The 15723-nt window shown below is 36.4% G+C and overlaps 1 protein-coding gene across 13 annotated transcripts in view; it reads left to right on the top strand.

Moving 5' to 3' along the window:
* The window catches only part of MYO9A (myosin IXA), a 277041-nt gene that overhangs the window by 182258 nt on the left and 79060 nt on the right, over positions 1-15723 (top strand). For 7 of the 13 annotated variants that reach the window (XM_082383557.1, XM_082383556.1, XM_082383560.1 and 4 more), the window contains 7 exons: positions 122-232; positions 1100-1222; positions 3401-3550; positions 4363-4682; positions 4970-6574; positions 9488-9587; positions 10103-10318. In XM_082383557.1, the coding sequence (XP_082239683.1) occupies positions 122-232; positions 1100-1222; positions 3401-3550; positions 4363-4682; positions 4970-6574; positions 9488-9587; positions 10103-10318 (2625 nt within the window). The remainder of the gene's footprint in view (positions 1-121; positions 233-1099; positions 1223-3400; positions 3551-4362; positions 4683-4969; positions 6575-9487; positions 9588-10102; positions 10319-15723) is intronic. The other 6 variants (XM_082383550.1, XM_082383561.1, XM_082383558.1 and 3 more) reach the window with 5 other exon arrangements.

The following is a 15723-nucleotide window of genomic DNA, read 5'->3' as shown; positions in this document are numbered from 1 at the left end:
TTAAGCAGACAGCCTCCAGTCAATTCCTAGATATTCAAAACTTAACTACACTTATAAGACAAACATTAATTTGGAGATCTATTTTCCTGGGTTAATCTTTTTTCCATTTGCTTTGTTTTAGTTGCCATTAAGGTTCAGTGATGCCTTGGTACTTAGACAGCTTCGGTACACTGGGATGCTGGAGACAGTTCGAATTCGCCAATCAGGATACAGCTGCAAATATTCTTTCCAGGTTATGCTTTATAGTGATATTTAAATGTATTTGTACATCAAGTAAATTATTCCTATGCCTTGCTTATTTTTTATTTGGGTCTCACTTGTTTATTTCTCCTGATTCTTCCTTTACATTCTATCTTTTGCATACAGAATTGAAGAGGGATAGAGAATACTCATTTCCATTGAATGACAGCAATCTCATTAAGCTTGTGTTGTAATAGAATCCACTACTTGGCTATTCTCATTTGATCTGAATGTTTGTTAATATAAGTTTACTCATAACATGGCAGTTCTTCACACTGATTATGCCAGTAATTGAAATACTTCAATCAGAACTATCTAGTTCAAAAGAAAAGATCCTATTTGATTTTTCCTAAAGTTTTCTCAGCAGGATTTTCTTACATAAGAGGCTGCCAGCAAGGCTCACAACTGTTCTCATCAGCTACTGCTGCTATGGATATAAAAATTATTTTGAAGCTTTTCAGCAGCTGAGCAGGTCTTTACTGTTGAGGGAAAGCTTTATTCTCAGTTGTACCCTGAAATAGCTGTCACCTTTGCTTATTTTTCTGCTAAAAAATTCAGATTTTTGTTAAATAACCTTTCCTTTGGTCTTTAGTACAGCTTTCTCAAAGGGAGAATTAGATTCTGCCCTCCTTTTCTTCTTTCGTTCCCCTTTGATAACAAAATATGTAGGAATCACTATCTCCCCCCACCATTTTACTAATTAACCTTTTGAAATATTTTAAATTAACAAGTAATTTCTTGGTTTCACCTTGTTTAAAATAATGAGAAAAAGATCAATAAAAGGACAATTAGCTAGTTTAGGATTTTGTTTACAAATAATTCTTTTGTGATTTTACAACATTTTCTTTTCACTTTTCAGGATTTTGTGAGCCATTTCCACGTACTTCTTCCCCGAAATATTATTCCATCCAAACTTAACATTCAGGATTTCTTCAGGAAAATAAATCTTAATCCAGATAATTATCAAGTTGGAAAATCCATGGTAAATATAATGTATACAGCTTTTGCCAGATTGAGTGCATTTTTGTATATAAGTAATAATGGCAGTCTTTGCCGAGGAGAATGTTTATAAGAAAGATAGTGTACCAGATATCATAAGGAAATCGATTAGGCCAAGACTTTTACTTAATAATATAGTCAGTATTAATCAAAGAGCTTATGGCCAATGCTCTAGTGCTGCCTATAATTTTAACTGCTTAAAAAGCATTTCTTCCTAGGTATTGCACTGTAATTATCAACTCAATTTGCCTAAAGTGACCTTATCCGGATTCCCCTACTGTCTTTAACTAATTAACTACTCTTTTTCTCTGTCACCTTTCTTCTAGTTTCTTAGGCTAGAAACCATAATCATATTTTGGCTTACCCTTTAATCATTTTACAAAGTTCCGTTTCTGTTTTTTTCCTTATAACTGTTTCTCACATCTCTCCCTTTTTCTCCATTCTTACTGTTTCCATTTTAGTTCTGTTTTGTAGCTCTCACACATTTCTCTTATAGTAAACAGATCCATCATCTAATGCCAGTCTATTTTTTATTCCATTTAACTCACTCTACCCATAGTATCAAAATCATCATCTTAATATACTTTATGTCAGCCTCCTGCACAATAATAATCCCCTTATAACCTCCTCATTAAATCTAAACATCTTTCTCTTTTTCAAGAACCTCCATGTTGTGACTTCACACTTTTTTTCTTTTTTATAGTAAAATTATTTATTTATTTATTTTTGGCTGCAACGCGTCTTTGGTGTTACGTGTGGGCTTTCTCTAGTTGCGGCGAGCAGGGGCTACTCTTCATTGCGGAGCATGGGCTCTAGGTGTGCAGGCTTCAGTAGTTGTGGCATGTGGGCTCAGTAGTTGTGGCTCGCGGGCTCTAGAGCACAGGCTCAGTAGTTGTGGCGCACGGGCTTAGTTGCTCCACGGCATGTGGGATCTTCCTGGACCAGGGCTCGAACCCATGTCCTGTGCATTGGCAGGTGGATTCTTAACCACTGCACCACCAGGGAAGCCCCACTTCACGCCATTAATTGTTCCATCATCCCAGTATGTATCTTTATTCTTTTTTTTATAAGTTTTTTTTTACATTTTTAGAAATTTATTTATTTATTTATTTGGCTGTGTTGGGTCTTAGTTGCAGCAGGCGGAATCTTCATTGCGGTGCACAGGCTTCTCTCTAGTTGTGGCACGCGGGCTCAGTAGTTGCGGCACGTGGGCTTAGTTGGGCTGTGGCATGTGGGATCTTAGTTCCCCGACCAGGGATCGAACCCACATCCCCTGCCTTGACAGGTGGATTCTTAACCACTGGACCACCAGGGGAGTCCCTGTACCTTTATTCTTATTTCCAACTCCTTGTTTTGCTCAGGTGGAGTCCTCTGTCTCTTGCCCTGAATAGCTTACTGTTTTCCTCTTTGGGTATCTAATATCTATCTGTACTTTCTAAGAATATTTTTAAATTTTTGACAAAAATGGGAAGTGATGGATGTGTTAATTAGATTGTGGTAATCATTTCAAAATGTTTATACATACATCAAAACATCACATTGTACACCTTAAATATATACAGTTTTTAATATCTACCTGCTCTTAATGTTGAAGTGTAAATCCTGTTTCCAAACGGACTATGTCTAAGTTACCTTTGTATCCCCCTGAATTCCTAAAGATTTATAATAGAATGAAGGAGTAAATAAGTAAACTGATGAATAGCTTTGGGCAGCAAGAAGCCTTTGACGCATACTGGGTTTCAAAAAGACTATCATTATTGGTTTATTCATATTATGATCAAACTTTAAAATCTGTGGTTGTCATCTTTTTTTTTTCCCCACTCCAACATCCTTGAAAAATATGACATATTAATATTACCAGTACTACATTGGCTCCTAATGGTGAAGTTCCCAAGGGAATAATGTATCACAGTCTCTGGCACTGGGATTTTTGTAGTGATGTTCACCTTTCCAGTTCCCCTTCTATATTCTAATGCCTCCTTTCCAGTTTGAGAATGACTACTTTGGCTAAGTTGATGGAAATATTTATCAGTACTGCTTGTACCTGTCTGCCACTGTGTCTGTTCTTCTCTAAAAAAGCTTACCATAGGAACGATGATGCATGAAATAAATTTCTCATTTCTTCTTAAGCTGTATGCTTCATCTTTTTTCCTTCTGGTAGGTATTCCTAAAGGAGCAGGAACGACAACACCTCCAAGATCTGCTTCACCAAGAGGTGCTCCGCAGAATCATATTGTTGCAGCGATGGTTCAGGGCCTTGCTGTGTAGGCAGCATTTCCTCCATCTGAGACAGGCATCCGTTATCATCCAGGTAGGAAACAAGAGTCTTTGCATGAAATTGGCTAGTTTATTTAGCCTGTGTTTTAGTAACTAGAACTGTTTTACTGTGAAACATTTAAGTAAGAATGTAAATTTCTTCAGTGGCGAGAATGTGTCCTACTCATTTGTTAAATGTTCACAGCATCCAACAGATTACCTGGCATATAATAATAGACTTTTAATAAATATTAATGGAGTTCAATTGAAATTAAATTGAATTTATAGTTATAATGTCTTGCGAGGTATGATTAGGGGCAAAGGAGTTATGTGCCTTAATTTTTGTTGGCAAGTTATTTTTAGTTTTCTGAGTGATAGTTGAGAATTATATGTACATTGTTGTTGTTATGTATTCATTTTGGATGAAAGGTATCATATTTTACATTTATCTTTTATTTTCTCCCTCATTGATTTATATAATGGCTGTTTTCCACAGGATCTTTACTGTTTGTACAAGAAAATCTTTAATATCTTAATCTTTGCAGTGTATACACGTTGACGTTAAACCCATTAGTATTGGCAAATTGTAGGTGAGAATGTAATGTAATTTGTTAAAATTAATTTGTAGGGCATGAAAGCATCAAAAAGTTTTAAATTACTTTAAGTTGTATAATTAACTTCATTGAGGTTATATTATCTAAAATAGTTATTTTAGCCAGGCATATCTGGAAAAGGGAACTTTTTTTACTTTAACCACCCACAGTTTAGCTGTTTAGCCACTTAACCTCTAGTTATGACATAAGAAATTTCTGTGAGAATGTGTTATAAGATATGACAACAGTTTTTATTATTTTGTCTTCCCCACAGCGATTCTGGAGGAATTACCTAAATCAGAAGCAGGTCAGAGATGCAGCTGTGCAGCAGGATGCTTTAGTTATGGCTAGTGCAGCCACTCTTCTTCAAGCTTCCTGGCGTGCTTACTTAGAGAGGCAGCGGTATTTGGAGCTCCGGACTGCAGCCATCGTCATCCAGCAGAAATGGAGGGAGCACTATAGGCGGAGGCACATGGCTGCTATTTGCATACAGGCGAGATGGAAAGGCTACAGGGAAAGTAAGAGGTATCAAGAACAAAGGAACAAAATTATCCTTTTGCAATCACTATGTAGAGGATTCAGAGCAAGACAAAGGTAATCTTTTTTGCTATAATAATTAACTCCTCACTTGTCAAGTACTTCTTATATATCTGCTCTAACATTTGCCTAACTTGAGTTAGAATTGGTTATCTCAGTTTGTCTTCTCCACTAGAAATAGAATTGTGAAATGTGCATCCAAGTTAGTTTAAGAAATACTTAATATTATAAAAAGAAAATTTTTGAGACTTTCCACTTTTTAAAAAATTCTCAATAAATGTATTCTCTCCAGTGGTAACCAAGAGATATCTCTAGCCTATTTTTTTTTTCCTGTTTTGATATAGATTTAAAGCTTTAAAAGAACAAAGACTAAAAAAAACAAAACTAAAACTTGGATTGGCAAATATCAAGCCATATGGAACTCTGGAAATTCACGGTTCAGACCCTTCAGAATGGGAGGATTGTTCATTTGACAACAGAGTAAAAGCCATAGAGGAATGTAAATCTGTGATAGAGAGTAATCGAATTAGTCATGAAAGTTCAAAGGACTGCTTGAACGAGTCCCCAAACAAGCGACAGGAGAGAGCCAGAAGTCGAAGTGGTATGGACTTGCAGGGAGATGTGACTGTAAGAGAGAGACCCAAGTCCTTGGAAGATCTCCACCAGAAAAAAGTGGGTCGGGCCAAAAGAGAAAGTCGGAGAATGAGAGAACTAGAGCAAGCTATATTTAGTTTAGAATTGCTGAAAGTCCGTTCTCTTGGTGGTGTGTCTCCTTCAGAAGAACGTAGGTGGTCTACAGAACTGATGCCTGAGGGCCTTCAGTCTTTACAGGGTACACCTGATAGTGAAAGCTCTCAAGGAAGCTTGGAACTTCTGAGCTGTGAGGAAAGCCAAAAGAGCAAACTAGAGCCCATAATTCTAGATGAAGGAGATGTGCCGTTTCTGTCACCTAAGATATCTAGCAGTCCAAATTTTGATTCACAGGACAATGCCCTCAGTACCTCAAGTGAGACTAACTATACATTGATTCAAAAGAGGGCACCTTCTGACTCAGTGCATTTAAAGAATGGGGCTATGAAGGAAAAACTGGTTTGCAGTTCTGAATCTATTACCTGTAAACCACAGCTGAGAGACTCCTTTATTTCAAATAGTCTGCCTACATTTTTTTATATTCCCCAACAAGACCCACTGAAAACAAGGTCTCAGCTAGACACAAGTGTCCAGAGAAACAAACTATTGGAAAGTGAAGAAACACTTCCATCTCTTACTTTGGATATCAACAGGGAAGCCAGAAAGTACCACTTCCCAGGGGAAAATCAAGTTGTTGCTTCTTTGAATACAGATTCTTCCAATATTGTGCTTAAGAAGTTAGAAAAGCTAAACACTGAGAAGGAAGAAAGGCAAAAGCAATTGCAGCAGCAGAATGAAAAAGAGATGATGGAACAGATTCGCCAGCAAACAGATATTTTAGAAAAGGAGCGTAAAGCCTTTAAGACAATTGAAAAGCCAAGAACTGGGGAGACTTTTCTGGTACCATCTTTCCATCAGTCAAAGCAAAGAATAGAGAGGCCATCCTCTCTCCTCATCCTGAATACCCCAAATAAGGACGAAGCCAGTGTAGTTGGGACTCCATCAGTAACTGTAAAAGATGCTGCTCTTGCCCCAAAAGACAGTCCCTCTGCTCACTTACCCTTGAAGGACCGACCTGTCACTCTGTTCTTTGAAAGAAAAGGAGGCCCATGCCAATCTAGTGCTGTTAAGGAATTATCCAAGACAGACAGAATGTCCACCCAACTGAATGTAGCCTGTAAACTCTCTAATAATCGCATTTCAAAAAGAGAACACCTTAGGCCAACTCAGCCTTGTAGCTACAAATCTGATGACCCTTTCAGAGATGGAACTACTAGGGCCATTTTCTTCACGCCAAAGGAAAATATGAGTAGTTCCCTGTAAGTGAAGTCTTTATTTATTTTTATGTATAAATGGGAAGCTTTTTGGAATTTTCATTAGGATGCCTTGATCTGCCTCAGCTATTTGTATGGGTGCTACTCAAATTAGCCATTTGCTGTGTGTAAAAAAATTTCCTAATTGTTGACTCCACCAGCCACCTGAAATTGGATATAATTATACCCTAGGAGTCTTTGACTAAGCACAGATAGCAGGGTTTTTGGTTCCTCCCCATTAAGTGAGAAAGCATTTGTGAAGGGCTGTGGAAACAGTGCCTGGAAACTTAGTAGGCAGTCAGCAATTGCTGGTTGCCCTAGAGCTGTTAGGTGTAGCAGTCCAAGCTCGTTAGTATCAGGCTTTAAAGTTAATGTGCTTTGTCACAGCTGTTGGCCTATTTATGGTCTGCATTAAGTTCTTTGTACTTTTTTTTGGGGGGGGGATAAAAACCACATAAAATTTACCATCTTAACCATTTTAAAGTGTACAGTTCAGTTGCATTAACTATATGCACATTGTTGTGCAACAGATCTCTAGAGCTTTTTCATCTTGCAAAACAAACTCAATTACCCATTGAAAGCAGCCCCCCTTTTCCCCTTACCCCCAGCCCCTGGCAACCACCATTCTACTTTCTGTTTCTAAAAATATGACTACTGTATGTATTTTTTTATTTTTATTTTTGTCTGCGCGGCTTGTGAGATCTTAGTTACCCAACCAGGGATTGAACCTGGGCCCTTGGCAGTGAAAGCATGGAGTCCTAATCATTGGACCGCCAGGGAATTCCCTGTGACTACTTTAAATACCTCACATAAGTGGAAGTTCTTTATTCTTTTAAGTTGTCTTAAGTAGTGGTAGCTGTGAGAAAGCATTTCTTAAGTGGTACATGAAAACAAATTTGATAAAATTTAAGATATTTATATTAAGACTATGTATACAGTGAATTCTTTCTGTTCTTGTGGGAGAATATCACTGTTTAAATGAAAGGAGGGCTATGTCTTAGGGCTAAAAAAGTTAAATTTCATGTTAACTCTGAAAATAACTTTTGCTCATCATAACCTCAACTTTTAACTCTGTCAGTCTTTAAAATTACAGATTTTATAGAAACTCTTTGTAAATATGGGCAAGAGATCATTGATACTTTATTTTTCCACTAAGAATTTTTATAGAGGAGTATGAAATGCAGTTGGACTACATGACAACTTGAGATCCTAGTGCTGTGCATTAACCTAGAGATTGCCCAGAAGTTCAGACTCTGTGTAGCATATAAGCCCACCAGAGAATGTTAAAAACATTATTTTCTGTCATTCTGATTAATTTTAGTTATGTGAGGGGTGTGCATGTGTGTGTGTGTGTATGTGCATAGTTGTTACATCCATGAATCTGTTTTGTAGAAGACTTACAGATTTCAAAAACATTAATCATTCTTGTGAATTATTCCTTTTATCATTTTGCCAAGATAAAGTCTTATAGCTACTTGACCTAGTTTGCTTTACCTTATTAATATCTATTTATCCTCAAAATGATTATATATTAGATTGTTTGTGTGAAAGGTTAAGTAAAATTCATACTTCACATCTTCTCTTGTTCTATAAGTAATACTAGAAACATTAGCATTTTATAGAATCATATATGTTAGTGTTTCTAAGTTATAATATCTAGTCCAGTTCCCACATTATTATAAGATGAGGTCCCTGGTGCCCGTGGAGATGAAATGACTTATATAAGGTCACATATTTAGAGAAACAGCTGAGACCAGAATTTGAGTTTCCTGTTTAGAAATCAGCATTGGATGTCATGATTAGGAAGTAACATTAGATTAGTGTCCTTTCTATGCCATAGTGGTGATAAGTACATCGTAGTCTTCAGCTGGTTAGTAAGGGAGAACAAAAAAGAAATCATGGAGAAACTTAGAGAAAATGCTGTGAGTTTAAAAGTTAGTTAGGGTGGTCAGGTGCTATCAAAGGTCCTATTAATTGTTTCTCTTTTGGAGAACAAATCGAAGGTAAATGGCTCAACTGTGGCAAGAGAGATTTTTAATAACCAAAAGGATTATTCAGGACAACCGAAGATAGCTGGACTTGATTGTACACTGGTCAGAAGGGAGATCTCTGAGAAGCTTTTAGCTATCAGAAAGATTGACATCTAATTAGCGTTGTTTACGGATTATTGCATAGGGCAAAGGACAAGATAACCTAGGGCTTCATTTATAAAATTAAGTGGAAGATTTTGAATGCAAGGGCAATTACTCTGCCAAATGGTATTATAAGTTAGTGTCTACTTTAAACCCAGCAGTATGCTAGAAGGTAAGATATGATTTTCAGTGAGTTTACAGTCCTGTTGATAAATTTTAAGACTCATGGTTCTGAGTTAATATAGATAATTGGGGCCATAAAAGTACAGGTTCTGTTCAGATTTTCATCAGACACAGACATTCATTTGTAGAGAGAATTTAATGATAAAGCAGCCATATCATTTGGTTATTCAAGCAGAATTAAATTTTCACAGACTAACACTATACCATCTTTATGGTTTGGGGCATACTTCTCTTAGCTTGATAACAATTTCTTATTCTGCCAGTGTTGATTTCATTCTAAAATTTTAAACTAAGACCACAGATGAAAGCTACAGAGAGATTTCAGAATGAAAATTTGCTTATCAATAGGACCATCTCAGTATAAAACAAAGTAATGAGGCCCTTATCACTGGGTGGCTACTTATCAGGTATTTTATAATGATTAAAGGCCCCTTCTTCTGAGACTGATTCTAAAGAGTTGAGGATTTGGTATTTTCCCTTTCTCATTATCAAATCTATTTCTTTGACCTGACTTGTTAGACTGTATTTCATGCTATACTTTTAAGACTGCTGCCATGAGATATCTGCTAGGAATTGAAATGTAATCCTGTTGTTTTATCCTAAGTGTCACCAAGGAAGCCTTAAACAGTGGAAATCCTCAACTCCGTAAACAAGATGAACCAGCTTCGAAACCTGTGAAGTTAACTGGGCCGGGCCAAAGAGAGGTAACTATTGACTTTTGTTTTATTTATCTGCTATGCAAAATAGGTGCACGCTGTTTTGGAAATTATTATTCTTGTAGGTAGAGCACCTCATCTACTCATTTACTCCCAAGTGTTTATAGAGAAAGAAGCCATGAGTTAAGTCTGTTATACTTAGAGAGGAGTACTTCAGGCAGGGAAGGGTGCCTAAAAATCCAGATTATATTTACAAAAGAGAAGTTGCTGAGGAAAAGAAGGCAATTTATGCAAGTGACTTTGGTGACTCATTATGGCAGTGAAAGATGACTTCCTTGGCTATGGAGAAGAACAGTATAGATTTAGCTTCCATTCTTATTCTTTGTCCAGAGTAATGAATATGGATTGCTTTTGGTTATCGCTGTCACTTCTAGTGGAAAGGGCACAGGGGTGGAGGGGATGTTTCAAGAAATTCATGAGCTCTCTGATGTCTTTCATTGGCATCGTCTCCCAAAAACCAAAACAAAACATTGTTGTGTTATTTGTTTTATCATTTGGTCAAGCAGGTTGCCAGACCGGCCCATAAAAAGAAAGCTCGAATGGCGCGGACGCGCTCCGATTTCTTGACTAGAGGTACTTTTGCCGATGGGGAGGGGGATACAGAGGAAGATGATTACGATGACATTATTGAGCCCCTTCTCTCCCTTGACCAAGCTTCTCACTCTGAGCTAGGGCCTGCACCCAGCCTGGGCCAGGCCTCTCACAGTGACTCCGAAATGGTAATTTTACAGCAATATAAGAAAAATAGGCAACAAGCAAATCTGATGGGAATAGTCTTTGCTAATCTAAAGCTAACCTTCACAGCTTCTTCTCCGTATAACGGTTTGTACATGGGAAACCTCAGTGAACAAAGCAACTAAAGCTAAACCTTAATTTAATAGGACTTGGATAAAGGGCACTTTAACAGTATATGTCAAATCATAAATTAGGCAAAAAATATTAAAGTTATTTAACTTAGCACTAATGTAGGAGTTTTCTGTGTTATATCTTAAAAGGTCTAGAGCAGGGAGCCTCAAAATTTTTTTTTGTAAAGGGCCAGATAGTAAATGTTTTAGACTTTGTGGGTTATACAGTCTCTGTTGCAACTGCTTAACTCTGTTACTGTAGAGTGGAAACAGCCATAGGCAATAAGTAAACAAAGGCACATGGCTGTGTTCCAATAAAACTATTTACAGAAACAGGCAATGGGCTGTATTTGACCTGCTGGTCATAGTTTCTTGATCCCTCCGTGGTCTAGTGAATAGGGTATATAAAAAATAATCCAGTAGCTTTTAACTGAAATGGTATTCTCTTTTCTTTTCTTTTCTTTTTGGCTTTAAACTTGCTTCCCCTCTGCATTTTTTAGTAATAGAAAATAAACATGAATTTTTAAAAATTTAATAAGCAATGCCAAAAATGTCTCCCTGGGCCAACCCAGCCAACTAAAAGGCTATAGATAATGTGAATTTGTCTTAATCACAAATTACAACATTGGAGTTATGTTTTTCATAAAGCTGCATTAAGAAAATAACTATTATCATATCTCAACCCAAATTAGGCATATGTAGTTTGATAAGTACAAATGTATTTATGGGTATAAAGTGTTTGATTTTGGAATTGTCCTGGAAAATACAATATGAGTACCCTGTATGTCTATTATGTACTAAAACATTATCACTGAGGAGGTGGAATGATATGCATTTTATTTCCGTGCATATCCTTAATTAAGTTGGGTCTCTAATGTTTTTCTTTAGTATCTGTTCATTATGGGAGAAACATTTTAGGATGATCTTCTTTTGACTCATTAAATATTTTATCTTTGAACTGTTTTAAAAGCTGTTTGATTGTTCCAAAGACCTAGTTAATTAAAATTTTTGCTAAGTTCCAGAATATTCTCATTGTCTTTATCTTTTATTGGAGATGGACCCAGTTTTTAAATGGTAATCCTGATATTCTAAGAAAGAAAAAATAAAAACAACAACAAAAACAGAAAAATGCATGACCAGTTCTCTAATTAGACAAATGAGTCATTACCCTGAGCCAAACTGTAGGACTGTAAAAGTTGCAGCCTGTATATCCATTGATATATATAATTAGAACCAAAGCGTTCTCTTCAGTGTAGGATAAAATAACTCCACTTTGGAGGTGCCCTATTTTTGAGTTATAATGAAATATACTCTATCATATGCTTAGTTGTTAAAGATGAAATTATGTAATGGAGCAAACTAATTTTAATGAAAAGCACTGCTATATATTTTTAGTGTAAATAGGGAACATGCTTAAATTATTCTCCAAAGTGTACACAGATTTTTCATTTGTTGAAGAATTTAGCATTTATAATTGCTGTTTTGTTCCTGAGAGTTTCCTTTGTTACAAACCTTAGTCCTTTTGGTGGTAGAATTCTTTCTCTCTGAGAATTACTGAGATGAACCAGGAAGTTGGGCTTTCTGCTCGGAGCATTCAGCCCCTTTAAGGGTTCTAGCTGGTAGTCTCTGCCTGTGATTCTGTTCACCTGCTTGACAGTCACTGCATGCCAGTAGTTGTAGAGCACCCTCCTGCACAGTGTGTTAGTCACCTCTCCAGCTTTCTCACTGTCCTTCTCTTTCATCACTAGCTATTTTAGGAATAGGTGGTGGTGGTTGTTTCTGGTGAACACTTGCATGAAGAAGCTTTGCTTTTTAGAATATGCTGATAGATACTTACTGGGGTTGGGGGTGGGAAGGGTAGGGACAGTTTTAAAGTGTGTTTCTGTTTGTTTATCTTGAAAATATGCCATGTTCTAATGTTATCTGATATTGTGAAAAATGAAGTCTAATTGTTTCTAAATGGAAGCTACTGAATTCTCAAAATCCACATATCTTCAGGATTTTAAATGGGCTTGATTTTCTGGGCACATGATTTTTTAAAAAACTGGATAGTTTTTGTTTTTTCTCTGGACAAAGTGATTTAATAACTGACATTTGCTAAGAAGTGTGTCAGTCTTTGAGGAAGCCATCCACTGACCTTTCCAGTTGTGAAATAACTGATCTAATGAGATAAAGACAGTTAGAAATGAATTACCTGAAGGGGATTTGATAAGCATTACCTCCTGAGCTGGTGAATTTTTAATTAGTTGTTACCTGCTGTGGAGGAGTTGAGGTGAGAGTAGTAGTTTCCCTCCGTATGACTTTAGTGTTTTTTTTAAACTTCCTACTTTTAACTCTGCCATTTGAATAACTGTTTAGTCTCTGTATGCTGCTTTCACTTAGTTTTTATACCTACCATGTTTTATTTTATTTTATTTTTTTTAACATCTTTATTGAAGTATAATTGCTTTACAATGGTGTGTTAGTTTCTGCTGTATAACAAAGTGAATCAGCTATACATATACATATATCCCCATATCTCCTCCCTCTTGTGTCTCCCTCCCACCCTCATTATCCCACCCCTCTAGGTGGTCACAAGGCACCAAGCTGATCTCGCTGAGCTATGTGGCTGCTTTCCACTAGCTATCTGTTTTACATTTGGTAGTGTCTGTATGTCCATGCCACTCTCTCACTTTGTCCCAGCTTACCCTTCCCTCTCCCCATGTCCTCAAGTCCATTCTCTACATCTGCGTCTTTATTCCTGTCCTGCCCCTAGGTTCTTCAGAACCTTTTTTTTTTTTTTTTAGATTCCATATATATGTGTTAGCATACCATATTTGTTTCTCTGACTTCACTCTGTATGACAGACTCTAGGTCCATCCACCTCACTAATAACTCAATTTTGTTTCTTTTTATGGCTGAGTAATATTTCATTGTATATATGTGCCACATTTTCTTTATCCATTCATCTGTTGGTGGACATTTAGGTTGCTTCCATGTCCTGGCTATTGTAAATAGTGCTGCAATGAACATTGTGGTACATGTATCTCCAGAATATACAAGCAGCTCATGCAGCTCAATATCACAAAAACAAACAACCCAATCCAAAAATGGGCAGAAGACCTAAATAGACATTTCTTCAAAGAAGACATACAGATGGCCAACAAATACATGAAAAGAATGTCAACATCACTAATTAGAGAAATGCAAATCAAAACCACAATGAGGTATCACCTCACACTGTTTAGAATGGCCATCATCAAAAAATCTACAAACAATAAATGCTGGAGAGGGTGTGGAGAAAAGGGAACCCTCTTGCACTATTGGTGGGAATGTAAATTGATACAGCCACTATGGAGAACAGTATGGACGTTCCTTAAAAAACTAAAAATAGAACTACCATATGACCCAGATATCGCATTACTGGGCATATACCCTGAGAAAACCATAATTCAAAAAGAGACATGTACCACAATGTTCATTGCAGCTCTATTTACAATAGCCAGGTCATGGAAGCAACCTAAGTGTCCATCAACAGATGAATGGATAAAGAGGATGTGGCACATATATACAATGGAATATTACTGCTAAGCAGTATTTTTAAGGTGGCTTTCATATCGTTTTTTAGTCTCTGAATCATCTGGATGGTGAATGAGTTAATAAAATCATTTCTATCCCTTATTTGTAGGATTGGTATAGGTAATAGTTTTCTCTGTATAGTTTCTTCTACCATTCGCTAGACTTAAAGCAATCATCTCCGTGGGTATGACTCCCAAATAGCTCTCCAGAATTTGTTGACTTTATCTCCAGTATGCTAAAACTAAGTTTTTCATTTCCCCCCAAAACTCCTATACTTCTTATATTCCTAATTCTGTTTGTTTTTCTCTGAGATACTCTTCAATCCTTATCCGTGTTGAATTTTCTTCTCTTTACTGTCCACTCCACAAAAAACTGCCAGAAAAAACCCATTTATCAAGGCTAAATTTAGTAGCTTATTTTACAGTAAGGGAAAAATCCACCTTGACTAGGTCTTAGTAATTTCTCAGAAAGGGGAAGTCAGGAAAGGATATTTATAGGATTTTAGGGCCTAGGCTGGTGATTTTGAGGGTCTTACAAGTTGGAAAACCAGCTGAATTGAACAAAGTTTATGACATAAAAAGTTTAGATTGGTGGCCCCAGGACAGCAGCCACACTATTGAATACACTTGGTGTTTACTTATTTTTTAATACACTGTTTTCTATTTGATTTTGATTAATTTCTTCAAGCCTGTTAGGTCTTTCTGGTTTTCAGTTTTGTTCTCGGTTTTTATTGATTTTTTTTTTTTTTTTGGCTGCACCGCATGGCTTGCAGGATCTCAGTTCCCTGAATAGGGATTGAACCCCGGCCACAGCAGTGAAAGCCCAGAATCCTAACCACTAGGTCACCAGGAAACTCCATACACTTAGTATTAATATGTGTGTTTTTTTCCCCCCAAAAGTCAGGGACAGTTCATAGCATTGCCACTCTCCACTGTTTGATTTGGTAGAATTTCCCTATGAAACCATCTGGGGTTGATACTTTTTTGTGACATAATTCTTTTATTATAAGTTCCTCTATTTCTTCTAGGAAAATTAGTCTTTAAAGCTTTCTGTCTAATGGGGGCAATTTTGGCAACTGGTTTTTTCCATTTCAGCTAACTTTCATATTTATTTGCCTAGAGGTCTGGAAGGTAGTCTCATGATTTTAAAAACTTCTCTGTTTCAATGGTTATTTCCCTTTTGTCATTTCTTATTTTGTAGATTTTTTCCCCTTACCTAGTCGTTTTTGTCTATTTTGTTAATTTTTTCCAAAGTAACAGGATTTGGTTTATTTATCATACCTACTTTTTTTTTTTCATTCTCCACTGATTTCTGCTTTTACCTTTATTATTTTATTATGCTTTTTTTGGTTTACTTTCTTATTTTTCTAGCTTTTGAGTGGTTAATTCATTTATTTATTTTTATCAATACAGGTTTGTAAGGCTATGGTTTTTCTTCTGATCACACTTCAGATGTATCTTGTTTGTTCTAATATGTAAAGGATTTATTATTTTTTAAGAAAATCTGTAATTTTAGTTTCTTTTTTTACCCAAAACTTGTTCAATAAAAATTTTTGAGTTTTCAGATGAAGAGCCTTTTTTGTTTTTTAATTTTTGTTAGTTTCTAGTTTTATTGTATTCTGATGAAAGACTTTATGATGCTTCTATTTGATCAAATTTACTGGTATTTTCTTCGTTACTTAGTATATGATCAGTTTTTGTGAATGTACCATGTGCATTTTT

The sequence above is a fragment of the Balaenoptera borealis genome (assembly GCF_965194805.1).
Source record: "Balaenoptera borealis genome assembly, chromosome: 3".
NCBI lineage: Eukaryota > Metazoa > Chordata > Mammalia > Artiodactyla > Balaenopteridae > Balaenoptera > Balaenoptera borealis.
Note: the sequence above shows the minus strand (reverse complement) of the source record. Positions and strands in the feature narration are given on the sequence as shown.